This window comes from Nerophis ophidion, linkage group LG06 (genome assembly GCF_033978795.1).
Source record: "Nerophis ophidion isolate RoL-2023_Sa linkage group LG06, RoL_Noph_v1.0, whole genome shotgun sequence".
In the NCBI taxonomy this organism is placed as follows: Eukaryota; Metazoa; Chordata; class Actinopteri; order Syngnathiformes; family Syngnathidae; genus Nerophis; species Nerophis ophidion.
Genome location: NC_084616.1, coordinates 77,053,235 through 77,071,327, shown reverse-complemented (window position 1 = coordinate 77,071,327; position 18,093 = coordinate 77,053,235). Strand labels below are relative to the sequence as shown.

General features: G+C 42.7%; 1 protein-coding gene across 3 annotated transcripts; it reads left to right on the top strand.

Annotated features, from left to right (window-relative positions):
• Positions 1-6,907: 6,907 nt before the first annotated feature.
• On the top strand, positions 6,908-16,551 carry si:dkey-8e10.3 (serine/threonine-protein kinase SBK1). 3 transcript variants are annotated; one of them, XM_061904887.1, is made up of 4 exons: positions 6,908-7,111; positions 11,433-11,606; positions 14,197-14,399; positions 15,866-16,551. In XM_061904887.1, exons 2-4 carry the CDS (start codon positions 11,444-11,446, stop codon positions 16,478-16,480), a joined length of 981 nt encoding a protein of 326 aa, XP_061760871.1. In that variant the 5' UTR covers positions 6,908-7,111; positions 11,433-11,443; the 3' UTR covers positions 16,481-16,551. The 3 variants fall into 3 exon arrangements, with proteins under 3 accessions (XP_061760871.1, XP_061760870.1, XP_061760872.1); XM_061904886.1 differs by having other exon boundaries at positions 6,910-7,111; positions 11,436-11,606; XM_061904888.1 differs by lacking the exon at positions 6,908-7,111 and adding an exon at positions 12,277-12,361 and having other exon boundaries at positions 11,468-11,606.
• Positions 16,552-18,093: the final 1,542 nt, after the last annotated feature.

Here is an 18,093-nt window from a genome sequence, read left to right as displayed (position 1 = left end):
TTTTGAAGGGGTAATTTTAAACTTCCTGTTGATTTTTCTGCAGGATTTCAAATATTAAATTGTAGGTCTAAGTGAGACCTACATAGATGTTTTTGTTTGATGTCTGTCCGACATTCCTACTGGAAGTTACAAGCAGTTTTGTCTGTTTTCTCCTCCTAGGAGCAGTTTTTTCTGTGTTTTATTCAAAAATTGCGCTAGAGCGCATTTTTTAATTTTCGGGTTTGGATTTTTCATTAGATTGCAATTTTTGCCAGTACTGTTGTGTGTGCCAAGTTTGGTGAGTTTTGAAGGATTTTAAGGGGGTCAAATTACAGCTCAAAGAGGCAAAAATAGCATTTTTTGCGAAAATTTTGCTTTGAATGGGTTTTTGCCATTTTCCTGTTGATTTTAGGTATAGAAGTTTCTAATGGCAAATCTAGGTCTAAGTCAGACCAACATAGAGGTTTTTGTTACATGTCTCTACGACATTCCTAACGGAAGTTACAAGCAGTTTTGTTTGAGTTTTCTTCCTAGGAGCAGATTTTTCTGTGTTTTATTCAAAAATAGCGCTAGAGCGCAATTTTGAGTTTTAGGGTTTGGTTTTTTCATTAGATCGCAATATTCGCCAGTCCTTATGTGTGCGCCAAGTTTGGTGACTTTAGAAGCATTTTAAAGGGGTCAAATATGTCTGATTAGCACATAAGTCAACAACATCAACAAAACTCACCTTTGTGATTTCGTTGACTTAATGGTTGCAAATGCATCTGCAGGTTATCCATACATCTCTGTGCCATGTCTGTCTTAGCATCGCCGGTCAAATGTGGAGACACTCTGGTACATTCAATGGGGGTCTGGCGGCAGATTTCTTGCCAGTGGTGCAACTTGAATCCCTCCTTGTTAGTGTTGTTACACCCTCCGACAACACACCGACTAGGCATGATGTCTCCAAGGTTCCAAAAAATAGTTGAAAAAAACGGAAAATAACAGAACTGAGACCCGGTGTTTGTAATGTGAAAATGAAAATAGCGGGTGTGTTACCTCGGTGACGTCACATTCTGACGTCATCGCCTCTAGAGCGATAAACAGAAAGGCGTTTAATTCACCAAAATTCACCCATTTAGAGTTCGGAAATCGGTTAAAAAAATACATGGTCTTTTTTCTGCAACATCAAGGTATATATTGACGCTTACATAGGTCTGCTGATAATGTTCCCCTTTAAAGTTGTTTGGTGGCACCGGATGATTAGCATGTCCAGGATCCCACAAACATATCTGTTTCTTTGAGTGGCACGTGTTGACGCCCGTGGGCCAAAAATAGATCTCATGGGTCGCACAACTTCACACAACATATGACACACACACAGAGTGTAGGCAAGAACACCCCATTAAGCTGTAAGTAACACACCCGGGGGGGGATGTGTTTGTGTGAGTGCCACCTCTGCAGGAGGCCATGTCTGTCCTCTACTTGAGGGCCATCGGGACAACATTCCCACTGTGCTTCAAGGGGATCTTGTTCTACCTTACAAGAGTAATATCTTGACTCAACATGTGCAGTGTTTGTGAGAAGGCTTGCACTTAAACTGTGATCATGAACGGCTATTTAAAGGCCTACTGAAATGAGATGTTCTTATTTAAACGGGGATAGCAGCTCCATTCTATGTGTCATACTTCATCAATTCCGCCATATTGCCATATTTTTGCTGAAAGGATTTAGTAGAGAACATCCACGATAAAGTTGGCAACTTTTGGTCGCTAATAAAAAAGCCTTGCCTGTACCGGAAGTAGCGGACGATGTGCGCGTGATGTCACGGGTTGTGGAGCTCCTCACATCCGAACATTGTTTACAATCATGGCCACCCGCAGCGAGAGCGATTCGGACCCAGAAAGCGACAATTTCCCTATTAATTTGAGCAAGGATGAAAGATTCTCTCCCGGAAAAGGGTGGAGTGCCATCTCCAGGTTGGGGAGGAGACCTTGCCCCAAGTGGAGGACTTCAAGTACCTAGGAGTCTTGTTCACGAGTGAGGGAAGAGTGGATCGTGAGATCGACAGGCGGATCGGTGCGGCGTCTTCAGTACTGCGGACGTTGTACCGATCCGTTGTGGTGAAGAAGGAGCTGAGCCGGAAGGCAAAGCTCTCAATTTACCGGTCGATCTACGTTCCCATCCTCACCTATGGTCATGAGCTTTGGGTCATGACCGAAAGGATAAGATCACGGGTACAAGCGGCCCAAATGAGGTCTCTCCCTCAGAGATAGGGTGAGAAGCTCTGCCATCCGGGAGGAACTCAAAGTAAAGCCGCTGCTCCTCCACATGGAGAGGAGCCAGATGAGGTGGTTCGGGCATCTGGTCAGGATGCCACCCGAACGCCTCCCTAGCGAGGTGTTTAGGGCACGTCCGACCGGTAGGAGGCCACGGGGAAGACCCAGGACACGTTGGGAACGCCACGAGATCCCCCAGGAAGAGCTAGATGAAGTGGCTGGGGAGAGGGAAGTCTGGGCTTCCCTGCTTAGGCTGCTGCCCCCCCGACCCGACCTCGGATAAGCGGAGGAAGATGGATGGATGGATAGATGGATGAAAGATTTGTGGATGAGGAAAGTGACAGTGAAGAACTAGAAAAAAAAAACGAAAAAAAAAAACGAGGCCAGTGGGAGCGATTCAGATGTTATTAGACACATTTACTAGGATAATTCTGGAAAATCCCTTATCTGCTTATTGTGTTACTAGTGTTTTAGTGAGATTATATAGTCGTACCTGAAAGTCGGAGGGGTGTGGTGACCGCCAATGTCTCCGAGGGAAGCCACATTTATCGACGAGGCAAGTTAGCCGGGCTGAGATTTTTATTTTTTTTCCCTCCCCGGAGTAAGCATCCGACGGTCGGTGGCGGCCGGTGGGAGAAGCCAAGAGAGTCCACAGCTGCAGGAGGAACGACGCAAACTCTCCGCTCATGTCTACGGTAAGAGCCGAATGTAAACAAGGAAACACCGGCTGTGTGTGTGTTGCTAAAGGCGGCTGCAATACACCGCTTCCCACCTACATCTTTCTTCTTTGACGTCTCCATTATTAATTGAACAAATTGCAAAAGATTCAGCAACACAGATGTCCGGAATACTGTGTAATTATGCGATTAAAGCAGACTACTTATAGCTGGGATCGGGCTGGAAAAAAATGTCGGCTACAATCCGAGACGTCACGCGCACGCCTCATCATACCGACGTTTTCAACAGGATACTTCGCGAGTGTATCCTTCGTGAGTGTTATTTGTTTTATGTTCATAGTTTATGTTTAACTATTAGTTTTGTTCCCTGCGTTAAGTTTTGTGCCTCCACCGTGAGTATCTTTTGTTTGTAGCTTTTTGAGTTAAGATTTAATCACGCCATGTCCCGTCACCTTCCTTTGCAGTCCGGGAAAACAAACCCCACCACAGTCCACGTTTTGACAAGTGAGAGTGAAGGACTAGAAGAAAAGAAAAAAAACGAGGCCAGTGGGAGCGATTCAGATGTTATTAGACACATTTACTAGGATCATTCTGGAAAATCCCTTATCTGCTTATTGTGTTACTAGTGTTTTAGTGAGATTATATAGTCGTACCTGAAAGTCGGAGGGGTGTGGCCACGGGAGTGGTGACCGCCAGTGTCTCTGAGGGAAGCCACGTTTCTCGACGAGGCAAGGCAGCAGGGCTGAGATTTTTATTTTCTTCCCTCCCCGGAGTAAGCATCCGACGGTCGGTGGCGGCCGGTGGGAGAAGGCAAGAGAGTCCACAGCTGCAGGAGGAACGACGTAAACTCTCCGCTCATGTCTACGGTAAGAGCCGAATGTAAACAAGGAAACACCGGCTGTATTTGTGTTGCTAAAGGCGGCTGCAATACACCGCTTCCCACCTACATCTTTCTTCTTTGACGTCTCCATTATTGATTGAACAAAATGCAAAAGATTCAGCAACACAGATGTCCAGAATACTGTGTAATTATGCGATTAAAGCAGACTACTTATAGCTGGGATCGGGCTGGAAAAAAATGTCCGCTACATCATACGCGTCATCATACCGAAGTTTTCAACAGGATACTTCGCGCGAAATTTAAAATTGCAATTTATTAAACTAAAGCGGCCGTATTGGCATGTGTTGCAATGTTAATATTTCATCATTGATATATAAACTATCAGACTGCGTGGTCGCTAGTAGTGGCTTTCAGTAGGACTTTAATGCAATGATGCTTTTTTTTTTAGACGGGACTATTGGTGTAAATACTTTGAATGCCGTCTGATTTTGGCAGTTCGCTCCCTGTATGATCAGTCTCAGCGTGGACCACATTGCCAAGAGTAGGTCGGACTAGTTTCCAGTGAGGGTTTGACACTTTTTCTGTTCATACCTTTTAAGGACATCATTTCTAGGCACAGTCAGGGTATTGATGGGGTCCGGTCTGGACATGGTAGGCCAGGGAGAGGCAAGTCTGGGCTTCTGACCTGGGACAAGCAGAAGAAAAAACATGGATGGAGGAGAAACAAATATTTTTATGGGTTTGCAATCGCCCTTCTATTATCTTTTTTTTGTCGGGTGTGCAAAGAACCGCCACATGTTATGTTGTCTGTTGCATCTCAATGGTAGAATTGTACTTTGTGTAACCGTCACAAAAAAGGTACAAAGTAAACCAATAGATGTCATGTCTTGTGATCATGTTCTGTTTAGTTATGTTCTGTTTGTTTTTGACGCCATTAGTTCCTGTTTTTGCACCCCCTGGTTTGTTTTAGTTTCCATGACAACTCTTAGTTTCACCTGCCTCGTTAGTTTGAACTCACGCACCTGTTGTTAATCATGTCACTATTTAAGCCTGTCATTTTCTGTTGGTTGTTCTAGTGCAGGGGTGCTGGAGCCTACCTCAGCTTCATTCCGGAGGAAGGCGGCGTACACCCTGGACAAGTCGCCACCTCATCACAGTGCCAACAGAGATAGACAGACAACATTCACACTCACATTCACACACTAGGGACCATTTAGTGTTGCCAATCAAACTATCCCCAGGTGCATGTTTTTGGGGGTGGGAGGAAGCCGGAGTACCCGGAGGGAACCCACGCATTCACTGGGAGGACATGCAAACTCCACAGAGAAAGATCCCGAGCCCGGGATAGAACCCAGGACTACTCAGGACCTTCGTATTGTGAGGCACTACAAATATGCTACAAAGACAACATATTTGATGTTCAAACTGGTAAACATTTTTTTTTTGCAAATAGTCATTAACTTTAGAATTTGATGCCAGCAACAAGTGACAAAGAAGTTGGGAAAGGTGGCAATAAATACTGATAAAGTTGAGGAATGCTCATCACACACTTATTTGGAACATCCCACAGGTGTGCAGGCTAATTGGGAACAGGTGGGTGCCATGATTGGCTATAAAAACAGCTTCCCCAAAAAATGCTCAGTCTTTCACAAGAAAGGATGGGGCGAGGTACACCCCTTTGTCCACAACTGCGTGAGCAAATAGTCAAACAGTTTAAGAACAAACTTTCTCAAAGTGCAATTGCAAGAAATTTAGGGATTTCAACATCTACGCTCCATAATATCATCAAAAGGTTCAAAGAATCTGGAGAAATCACTCCACGTAAGCGGCATGGCCGGAAACCAACATTGAATGACTGTGACCTTCCATCACTCAGACAGCACTGTATCAAAAACTGACATCAATCTCTAAAGGAAATCACCGCATGGGCTCAGAAACCCTTCAGAAAACCACTGTCACTAAATACAGTTGGTCGCTACATCTGTAAGTGCAAGTTAAAGCTCTACTATGCAAAGCGAAAGCCATTTATCAACAACATCCAGAAACGCCGCCGGCTTCTCTGGGCCCGAGATCATCTAAGATGGACTGATGCAAAGTGGAAAAGTGTTCTGTGGTCTGATAAGTCAACATTTCAAATTATTTTTGGAAATATTCGACATCGTATCATCCGGACCAAAGGGGAAGCGAACCATCCAGACTGTTATCGACGCAAATTTCAAAAGCCAGCATGTGTGATGGTATGGGGGTGCATTAGTGCCCAAGGCATGGGTAACTTACACGTCTGTGAAGGCACCATTAATGCTGAAAGGTACATACAGGTTTTGGAACAACATATTCTGCCGTCTTTTTCATGGACGCCCCTGCTTATTTCAGCAAGACAATGCCAAGCCACATTCAGCACGGGTTACAACAGCCTGGCTTTGTAAAAAAAAAAAAGTGCGGGTACTTTCCTGGCCCGCCTGCAGTCCAGACCTGTCTCCCATGGAAAATGTGTGGCGGATTATGAAGCGTAAAATACGACAGCGGAGACCCCGGACTGTTGAAGGACTGAAGCTCTACATAAAACAAGAATGGGAAAGAATTCCACTTTCAAAGCTTCAACAATTAGTTTCCTCAGTTCCCAAACATTTATTGAGTGTTGTTAGAAGAAAAGGTGGTGAACATGCCCTTTCCCAACTACTTTGGCACGTGTTGCAGCCATGAATTTCAAAGTTAATTATTATTTGCAGAAAAAAAAAGTTTATGAGTTTGAACATCAAATATTTTGTCTCTGTAGTGCATTCAACTGAATATGGGTTGAAAAGGATTAGCAAATCATTGTATTCTGTTTATATTTACATCTAACACAATTTCCCAACCTATATGGAAACGGGGTTTGTATATAAAACTTAAAGGTTAAAAAATGGTGACATTACCCCAACATGGGTGTTTGGTATTCAGCTAGAAATTGATTTGTGATGCTAATTCAATGCAGTATCAGGCATGCAGCTGCAGTGTTTGTCACAGCGTAATGTACGTCCTTGGTTAATAAGAGCTACTAAAGCTTCCGCTGGCTGCATACATACATAACAAAACATGACTATGTTACAAGAACGTAGGTGTATTTGTGTGTTGGTATTCGAGAGAGCGTGAGTGCCCTTTGGAGAGAGACAGTTTGTAATCAGCTGTCAAAGTGTCAGATGTTCCCATTGTAGCCGCTGAGAGTTGAGCTATGTTCTGGGCAGGGGGGAAGCGCTCGGGTCCACTGGGTATGTTCATCCAAGAAGCAGCCGTGGATGTGAAGGATATACTGCACGGACACCATCTGCTTCACTCTACTCTTTCTGCTACAAGGTGTTTAAAGTGCTCTCTCTAAGGTAAGATTTTACTGGGACTTTTTATTAAGAGTACAGCGGACAATAAGTCCTTCATGCACATTTTTTGCTTCGATGTGTTTTTTTTTGGTTCCCTTTTTCAATTTCTCCCTAGGACATATTATGTAGAGGCACATAAGTAATGTTTTTACATTTTAGCATTGATAATTGTCATGTACAAACCCATTTCCATATGAGTTGGGAAATTGTGTTAGATGTAAATATAAACAGAATACAATGATTTGCAAATCCTTTTCAAGCCATATTCAGTTGAATATGCTACAAAGACAACATATTTGATGTTCAAACTCATAAACTTTATTTTTTTTGTTGCAAATAATCATTAACTTTAGAATTTGATGCCAGCAACACGTGACGAAGAAGTTGGGAAAAGTGGCAATAAATACTGATGAAGTTGAGGAATGCTCATCAAACACTTATTTGGAACATCCCACAGGTGTGCAGGCTAATTGGGAACAGGTGGGTGCCATGATTGGGTATAAAAACAGCTTCCTAAAAAATGCTCAGTCTTTCACAAGAAAGGATGGGGCGAGGTACACCCCTTTGTCCACAACTGTGTGAGCAAATAGTCAAACAGTTTAAGAACAACCTTTCTCAAAGTGACATTGCAAGAAATTTAGGGATTTCAACATCTACGCTCCATAATATCATCAAAAGGTTCAGAGAATCTGGAGAAATCACTCCACGTAAGCGGCATGGCCGGAAACCAACATTGAATGACCGTGACCTTCCATCACTCAGACGGCGATGTATCAAAAAACGACATCAATCTCTAAAGGATATCACCACATGGGCTCAGGAACACTTCAGAAAACCACTCTCACTAAATACAGTTGGTCGCTACATCTGTAAGTGTAAGTTAAAGCTCTACTATGCAAAGCTAAAGCCATTTATCAACAACATCCAAAAACGCCGCCACCTTTAAATTAAAAAAATCATTAGACCGTGATTGGTAACACGCGCTAGCTAGCCTAAATGCATTTTCAACCCATATTCAATTGAACGCACTACAAAGACAGCATATTTGATGTTCAAACTGATAAAGAAGTTGGAAAAGGTGGCAATAAATACTGATAAAGTTGTGGAATGCTCGTCAGACACTTATTTGGAACATCCCACAGGTGTGCAGGCTAATTGGGAACAGGTGGGTGCCATGATTGGGTATAAAAACAGCTTCCCAAAAAATGCTCAGTCTTTCACAAGAAAGGATGGGGCGAGGTACACCCCTTTGTCCACAACTGCGTGAGCAAATAGTCAAACAGTTTAAGAACAACATTTCTCAAAGTGACATTGCAAGAAATTGAGGGGTTTCAACATCTACGCTCCATAATATCATCAAAAGGTTCAGAGAATCTGGAGAAATCACTCCACGTAAGCGGCATGGCCGGAAACCAACATTGAATGACCGTGACCTTCCATCCCTCAGACGGCACTGTATCAAAAACTGACATCAATCTCTAAAGGATATCACCACATGGGCTCAGGAACACTTCAGAAAACCACTGTCACTAAATACAGTTGGTCGCTACATCTGTAAGTGCAAGTTAAAGCTCTACTATGCAAAGCGAAAGCCATTTATCAACAACATCCAGAAACGCCGCCAGCTTTAAATTAAAACAATCATTAGACCGTGATTGGTAACACGCGCTAGCTAGCCTAAATGCATTTTCAACCCATATTCAATTGAATGCACTACAAAGACAAGGTATTTGATTTTCAAACTCATAAACTTCATTTTTTTTGTTGCAAATAATCATTAACTTGGAATTTCATGGCTGCAACACGTGCCAAAGTAGTTGGAAAAGGGCATGTTCACCACTGTGTTACATCACCTTTTCTTTTAAAGGCCTACTGAAATGAGATGTTCTTATTTAAACGGGGATAGCAGGTCCATTCTATGTGTCATACTTCATCATTTCGCCATATTTCTGCTGAAAGGATTTAGTAGAGAACATCGACGATAAAGTTCGCAACTTTTGGTCGCTAATAAAAAAGCCTTGCCTGTACCGGAACTAACAGACGATGTGCGCGTGATGTCACGGGTTGTGGAGCTCCTCACATCTGAACATTGTTTACAATCATGGCCACCAGCAGCGAGAGCGATTCGGACCAGGAAAGTGACCATTTCCCCATTAATTTGAGCGAGGATGAAAGATTTGTGGATGAGTAAAGTGAGAATGAAGGACTAAAAAAAAAAAAAAAAACACTATAAAGTGGGAGCGATTCAGATCTTATTATACAAATGTACTAGGATAATTCTGGAAAATCCCTCATCTGCTTATTGTGTTACTAGTGTTTTAGTGTGATTATATGGTCGTACCTGTACAATCTGAAGGTCGGCCCGCACCTTTCTTCAGCACCAGTCGACGGGTGGTGGCGATGCCCATCTCTGCCCTTTGCAAGGGACCCTTTTCGAAACATGATCTTTCAAAATGATCGCTGCGTAACACACTGTACTTTGTGTGTGTGGTCCAATCCAACCGTGTTCGCTTGACCGCTCTGTTCCATAGTAAAGCTTCACCGTCATCTTTCGGGAATGTAAATAATGAAACACCGGCCGTGTTTGTGTTGCTAAAGGCGGCCGCAATACACCGCTTTGCACCTACAGCTTTCTTCTTTGACGTCTCCATTATTCATTGAACAAATTGCAAAAGATTTAGCAACACAGATGTCCAGAATACTGAATTATGCGATGAAACAGACGACTTATAGCTCTGAACGGTGCTGGAACAAAATGTCCTCTACAATGCGTGACACCACGCGCACGTGTCATCATACCGCGACGTTTTAGCAGGATATAACGGCGCAAAATTTAAAATTGCAATTTAGTAAACTAACCCGGCCGTATTGGCATGTGTTGCAATGTTAATATTTCATCATTGATATATAAACTATCAGACTGCGTGGTCGCTAGTGGTGGCTTTCAGTAGGACTTTAACAACACTTAATAAAAGTTTGGGAACTGAGGAAACTAATTGTTGAAGCTTTGAAAGTGGAATTCTTTCCCATTCTTGTTTTATGTAGAGCTTCAGTCGTTCCAACAGCTGTCCTATTTTACGCTTCAAAATGCGCCACACATTTTCGATGGGAGACAGGTCTGGACTGCAGGCGGGCCAGGAAAGTACCCGCACTCTTTTTGTACGAAGCCACGCTGTTGTAACACGTGCTGAACGTGGCTTGGCATTGTCTTGCTGAAATAAGCAGGGGCGTCCATGAAAAAGACGGCGCTTAGATGGCAGCGAATGTGGTTCCAAAACCTGTATGTACCTTTCAGCATTAATGGTGCCTTCACAGATGTGTAAGTTATCCATGCCGTGGTTACTAATGCACCCCCAATTTGAAATGTGGACTCGTCAGACCACAGAACACTTTTCCACTTTGCATCAGTCCATCTTAGATGATCTCGGGCCCAGAGAAGCCGGCGGCGTTTCTGGATGTTGTTGATAAATGGCTTTCGCTTTGCAAAGTAGAGCTTTAACTTGGGACAAACTGTATTTAGTGACAGTGGTTTTGTGGAGTGTTCCTGAGCCCATGTGGTGATATCCTTTAGAGATTGATGTTAGTTTTTTGATACAGTGCCGTCTGAGGGATGGAAGGTCACGGTCATTCAAAGTTGGTTTCCGGCCATGCCGCTTACGTGGAGTGATTTCTCCAGATTCTCTGAACCTTTTGATGATATTATGGAGCGTAGATGTTGAAATCCCTAAATTTCTTGCAATGTCACTTTGAGAAATGTTGTTCTTAAACTGTTTGACTATTTGCTCACACAGTTGTGGACAAAGGGGTGTACCTCGCCCCATCCTTTCTTGTGAAAGACTGAGCATTTTTTGGGAAGCTGTTTTTATAGCCAATCATGGCACCCACCTGTTCCCAATTAGCCTGCACACCTGTGGGATGTTCCAAATAAGTGTTTGATGAGCATTCCTCAACTTTATCAGTATTTATTGCTACCTTTCCGAACTTTTTTGTCACGTGTTGCTGGCATCAAATTCTAAAGTTAATGATTATTTGCAACAAAAAAACAAAAAATGTTTATCAGTTTGAACATCAAATATGTTGTCTTTGTAGCATATTCAACTGAATATGGCTTGAAAAGGATTTGCAAATCATTGTATTCTGTTTATATTTACATCTAACACAATTTCCCAACTCATATGGAAACGGGGTTTGTAGGTTTGTTAGTTATTCTAAGAACTATGTCATATTAGCCAGGCCGTTAGGAATAAAAATGACTTAGCTGCAAAATGTTATGTTAAAAAATGTATTTACCTGCTGTAATATTTTTTTCTTCCATGTTCCTAAGCAGGGCTCTCAATGATTGAGTTAGGCCTGGCTGACGGCAGCCTGATCGACGAGCTGATTGAGCTGACGTCCCAGAGCCTGGGTCAGCTGGAGATCCAGGAACACTTCAATGTCATCAAGGAGATCGGTCGAGGAAAGTACGGCAAAGTGCTGCTGGTCACACATCGTTTCAGAGGTACAATCCATGTTTTGACTCGACATCAACTGAAAATATACATTGTATATTGTTTATCAGGGCTTAGAAGTAGGGTAAGGGTGCAGGGTTATGGTCGTATTTCGGTTTATTGTTAGGTTTTAGAATCAGGATTTAAGACTTCGACTTGTCCAGGGTGTACGCCGCCTTCCGCCCGAATGCCGCTGAGATAGGCTCCAGCACCCCCCGCAATCCCAAAAAGGGAGAAGCGGTAGAAAATGGAAGGCTGGATGGATTTAAGACTTCGGACTTAAAGGCCTACTGAAAGCCACTACTAGCGACCACGCAGTCTGATAGTTTATATATCAATGATGAAATATTAACATTGCAACACATGCCAATACGGCCGCTTTAGTTTACTAAATTGCAATTTTAAATTTCGCGCGAAGTATCCTGTATGATGACGCGCGCGTGTGACGTCACGGATTGTAGCGGACATTTTAATCCAGCACCGATCCCAGCTATAAGTAGTCTGCTTTAATCGCATAATTCCACAGTATTCTGGACATCTGTGTTGCTGAATCTTTTGCAATTTGTTCAATTAATAATGGAGACGTCATAGAAGAAAGATGTATGTGTGGGAAGCGGTGTATTGCGGCTGCCTTTAGCAACACAAACACAGCCGGTGTTTCCTTGTTTACATTCCCGAAAGCTGGATGTGAAGGACATACTGCACGGACACCATCTGCTTCACTCTACTCTTTCTGCTACAAGGTGTTTAAAGTGCTCTCTCTAAGGTAAGATTTTACTGGGACTTTTTATTAAGAGTACAGCGGACAATAAGTCGTTCATGCACATTTTTTGCTTCGATGTGTTTTTTTTGATTCCCTTTTTCAATTTCTCCCTAGGACATATTGAACATACAATTATGTAGAGCCAAATACTGTACATCACAAGTAATGTTTTTACATTTTAGCATTGATAATTGTCATGTACAAACCCGTTTCCATATGAGTTGGGAAATTGTGTTAGATGTAAATATAAACAGAATACAATGATTTGCAAATTCCTTTTCAAGCCATATTCAGTTGAATATGCTACAAAGACAACATATTTGATGTTCAAACTCATAAACTTTATTTTTTTTGGTGCAAATAATCATTAACTTTAGAATTTGGTGCCAGCAACACGTGACAAAGAAGTTGGGAAAGGTGGCAATAAATACTGATAAAGTTGAGGAATGCTCATCAAACACTTACTTGGAACATCCCACAGGTGTGCAGGCTAATTGGGAACAGGTGGGTGCCATGATTGGCTATAAAAACAGCTTCCCAAAAAATGCTCAGTCTTTCACAAGAAAGGATGGGGCGAGGTACACCCCTTTGTCCACAACTGCGTGAGCAAATAGTCAAACAGTTTAAGAACAACCTTTCTCAAAGTGACATTGCAAGAAATTTAGGGATTTCAACATCTACGCTCCATAATATCATCAAAAACTTTTGAGAATCTGGAGAAATCACTCCACGTAAGCGGCATGGCCGGAAACCAACATTGAATGACCGTGACCTTCGATCCCTCAGACGGCACTGTATCAAAAATCGACATCAATCTCTAAAGGATATCACCACATGGGCTCAGGAACACTTCAGAAAACCACTGTCACTAAATACAGTTGGTCGCTACATCTGTAAGTGCAAGTTAAAGCTCTACTATGCAAAGTGAAAGCCATTTATCAACAACATCCAGAAACGCCGCCGGCTTCTCTGGGCCTGAGATCATCTAAGATGGACTGATGCAAAGTGGAAAAGTGTTCTGTGGTCTGACGAGTCCACATTTCAAATTAATTTAGGAAATATTCGACATCGTATCATCCGGACCAAAGGGGAAGCGAACCATCCAGACTGCTATCGACGCAAAGTTGAAAAGCCAGCATCTGTGATGGTATGGGGGTGCATTAGTGCCCAAGGCATGGGTAACTTACACATCTGTGTAGGCCCCATTAATGCTGAAAGGTACATACAGCTTTTGGAACAACATATGCTGCCATCTAAGCGCAGTCTTTTTCATGGACGCCCCTGCTTATTTCAGCAACCCAATGCCAAGCCACATTCAGCACGTGTTACAACAGCGTGGCTTCGTAAAAAAAGAGTCTGGGTACTTTCTTGGCCCGCCTGCAGTCCAGACCTGTCTCCCATGGAAAATGTGTGGCGCATTATGAAGTGTAAAATACGACAGCGGAGACCCCGGACTGTTGAAGGACTGAAGCTCTACATAAAACAAGAATGGGAAAGAATTCCACTTTCAAAGCTTCAACAATTAGTTTCCTCAGTTCCCAAACGTTTATTGAGTGTTGTTAAAAGAAAAGGTGATGTAACACAGTGGTGAACATGCCCTTTCCCAACTACTTTGGCACGTGTTGCAGCCATGAAATTCTAAGTTAATTATTATTTGCAAAAAAATTGAGTTTGAGTTTGAACATCAAATATGTTGTCTTTGTAGTGCATTCAACTGAATATGGGTTGAAAAGGAATTTGCAAATAATTGTATTCTGTTTATATTTACATCTAACACAATTTCCCAACTCACATGGAAACAGGGTTTGTAGTTGATATGAGGGAAAAATGCTCCGCAGGGACTCCCATGGCCTTGAAAGTGATGCCCAAGACCTCAACAAAGCTAAAGGGCTTCCTGCGAGAATACTGCATCTCCTTGGATCTGCATCGCCACCCCTGCATCGTGGGCCTCTTTGGCATTGCCTTCCAGTCTAAGGACCACTACTGCTTTGCCCAGGAGCTCGTTATCGGGAGGGACCTGTTTGCTGTCATCCAGCCTAAGGTAAGAACAGTTCACATAAAAAAAGCAGGCTTGTCGTCTATCTAGGACAGGGGTAGGGAACCTATGGCTCTAGAGCCAGATGTGGCTCTTTTGATGACTGGATCTGGCTCTCGGATAAATCTGAGCTGACATTGCTTAACATGATACGTAATGCATAATTCCACCTGTAATCACAGTGTTAAAAATAATGTTTAAAATATAAAACATTCTCATGCATTTTTAATCCATCCACCTGTTTTCTACCGCACCTGTTCAAAAACTTGCGTTAATGGTAAGAAGTTATTTATTTATTATTAGTTAGTGTGGGGCTTGTCCTCCTGGGGGTTCTTCAGACCACCAAGCACCGACATGAGAGCCTGTTTCAGGGTTACAATATTGTTTTATTTTTCAATAAGTCTCTCAGTTGCTTTCCAGCAATTGTCTTTTTCTCTTTCGTTCTAGCTCACACTCTGGTTTCAGCCCCCTACCCCCGTCACTCCCCTATCTGTTGCTTATAACATAGCGACAGGTGATTAGATAAAAAGGCCCAGGTGGGCCTTCTACGCACCTGTTGCTGATTTCGAGGCCGGTCCTGGTACACCCCACTTCGCTGCAGGCCACGCCCCCTCCACAGTTAGCTTCAGAATAACAATGTTATTACAAATAAAAAGAGACTTATCACACTCTAGAAATGTTGGTCTTACTTAAAAATGTACGTGTTTAGTGCTAAAAAAAAATATTATATGGCTCTTACGGAAATAAGTTTTAAAATATTTGGCTTCTTGGCTCTCTCAGCCAAAAAGGTTCCCGACCCCTGATCTAGTGTGTAGTTATTAACTTATTTAAACTCCTGTGTCTGTTTAATCCATCCACCTGTTTTCTACCGCACCTGTTCAAAAACTTGCGTTAATGGTAAGAAGTTATTTATTTATTATTAGTTAGTGTGGGGCTTGCCCTCCTGGGGGTTCTTCAGACCATCAAGCACCGACATGAGAGCCTGTTTCAGGGTTACAATATTGTTTTATTTTTCAATAAGTCTCTCAGTTGCTTTCCAGCAATTGTCTTTTTCTCTTTCGTTCTAGCTCGCACTCTGGTTTCAGCCCCCTGACTCCGTCTCTCCCCTATCTGTTGCTTATAACATAGCGACAGGTGATTAGATAAAAAGGCCCAGGTGGGCCATTTACGCACCTGTTGCTGATTTCGAGGCCGGTCCTGGTACACCCCGCTTCGCTGCAGGCCACGCCCCCTCCACAGTTAGCTTCAGAATTACAATGTTATTACAAATAATAAGGGACTTATCACACTCTAGAAATGTTGGTCTTACTTAAAAATGTACGCGTTTAGTTGTGTTTATTGCTAAAAAAAATATTAAATACGGAAATAAGTTTTAAAATATTTGGCTTCTTGGCTCTCTCAGCCAAAAAGGTTCCCGACCCCTGATCTAGTGTGTAGTTATTAACTTATTTAAACTCCTGTGTCTGTTTAAGGTGGGTATTCCTGAGGCGTCCGTTAAACGTTGCGTCCTCCAGATTGCTAGCGCTTTGGAGTTCATCCACAGCCGGGGCCTGGTCCACCGAGACGTGAAGCCTGAGAACATCCTCTTGCTGGATCATCAGTGCAGCCAGGTCAAGCTGGCGGACTTTGGTCTGGCCCAGAAAACAGGCACTCTTATCAGTTTCATTACAGGAACCCTACCTTACATGTCACCCGAGCTTTGCACTGTTGCTCTACTGGAGGGCCAGAAAGAAGTCACTGCTCCTCCGCTGAGTGTGGAACCAAGTCTGGACACATGGGCCTTCGGTGTGGTTATATTCTGCATCCTCACAGGCTACTTCCCGTGGGACCGTTGCATGGATTCAGATGACTCCTACCAGGAGTTTGCCGACTGGTCCAAATTGGGAGAGAGCGCCAACACAGAGGATGACATTCCACCACTTTGGACAAGGTTCACCCCGGAAGCCATGGAGTTGTTTGGCAAGCTCCTGGCTCTGGATGCAGAAAAGAGGGCTACTGTTGGGGAGGTGAGACAATATGTAGAGAAGGCTTGGCTCAAAAAGGAACATGGGATGGAGCAGCTGCAGACAGCAAAAAATAAAGAATAATGTTGGACATTAAAGGGAAACATTATCACAATTTCAAAAGGGTTAAAAACAATAAAAATCAGTTCCCAGTGGCTTGTTGTATTTTTTGAAGTTTTTTTCAAAATTTTACCGGTCTCGGAATATCCCTAAATACATTTTTAAAGTGCCTTATTTTCGGCTCTCTGCGAAGACACTGGCCATTTCCCTGTGATGTCACACAGTGCTGCCAATGTAAACAATGGGAATACCACAGCAAGATATAGTGACATTAGCTCGGATTCAAACTCGGATTTCAGCGACTTAAACGATTCAACAGATTACACATGTATTTAAACAGATGGTTGGAGTATGAAAATATTGAAGAAGAAATTGAAGCTATTAATCGAATAGCTATTGACGCTATTCATAGCCATAGCATGGCCGAATAGCTACGTTAGCATCGCCGGTAAAATGTGCGGACCAAACGATCAGGACTTTCGCATCTTTTGACACTGGAGCAACTTAAATCCGTCGATTGGTAAGTGTTTGTTTCGCATCAAATGTGGGTGGAAGGAAACGTAATATAGTTGCAAATGCATCTGCAGGTTATCCATACATTTCTGTGCCATGTCTGCTTTAGCACCGCCGGTAAATAGCATGTTAGCATCGATTAGCGTAGCATGTTAGCATCGATTAGCTGGGAGTCAACATCAACAAAACTCACCTTTGTGATTTCGTTGACTATCGTTGCAAATGCCTCTGCAGGTTATCCATAAATCTCTGTGCCATGTCTGTCTTAGCATCGCCGGTCAAATGTGGAGACACTCCGGTACATTCAATGGGGGTCTGGCGGCAGACACTTTGGCATCTTGGGGCCAGTGGTGCAACTTGAATCCCTCCCTGTTAGTGTTGTTACACCCTCCGACAACACACCCACCAGGCATGATGTCTCCAAGGTTCCAAAAAATAGTCAAAAAAACGGAAAATAACAGAGCTGAGACCCGGTGTTTGTAATGTGTTGAAAATGAAAATGACGGGTGTGTTACCTCGGCGACGTCACATTCTGACGTCATCGCCTCCAGCGCATTAAACAGAAAGGTGTTTAATTCGCCAAAATTCACCCATTTAGAGTTCGGAAATCGGTTTAAAAAAATAGATGGTCTTTTTTCTGCACCATGAAGGTATATATTGACGCTTACATAGGTCTGCTGATAATGTTCCCCTTTAAAAAAGATGTAATACCACAATACTTATAACAGCCTGCAATTCATTTGTAACATTTTATTAACTATATTGATTGAATGATCTAAAAACAAATGCATTTCTGCTTTGGGCTTTACATTTTTCAAATGTGTGTTGTAATTTGATATGTGTATCATACGTTTGTGCCATTGGACTTAAATTAGGTTGCAGTAATTGACAGAGGTCACAGGTTAGGTTTTAGGGTTAGAATTTCAAGGTTATGTCAGATTTAATGTTATGATTTGGTTTAGGAGTCAGTATTATAGTCAATTTAAGGTTATAGTTTAGCCTCAAAGTTAAACTCAAATCTCATAGTTAGGGTTTGGTTTAAGGGTTTACTGTTAAAGCAGGGGTTAGGGTTAAATTTTGGAGTACATAGGTTTGGGTTGGGTTTTGTTCGAGTCAGGGTTAGA

What these genes read in the sequence shown, in the direction of transcription:
- si:dkey-8e10.3 (XM_061904887.1), top strand. Translation starts at nt 11,444, where the DNA reads ATGATTGAGTTAGGCCTGGCTGACGGCAGCCTGATCGACGAGCTGATT. An exon ending in GGTCACACATCGTTTCAGAG is followed by an intron (nt 11,607 to 14,196) that starts GTACAATCCATG and finishes AATGCTCCGCAG; the next exon opens with GGACTCCCATGGCCTTGAAA. An exon ending in TTGCTGTCATCCAGCCTAAG is followed by an intron (nt 14,400 to 15,865) that starts GTAAGAACAGTT and finishes TGTCTGTTTAAG; the next exon opens with GTGGGTATTCCTGAGGCGTC.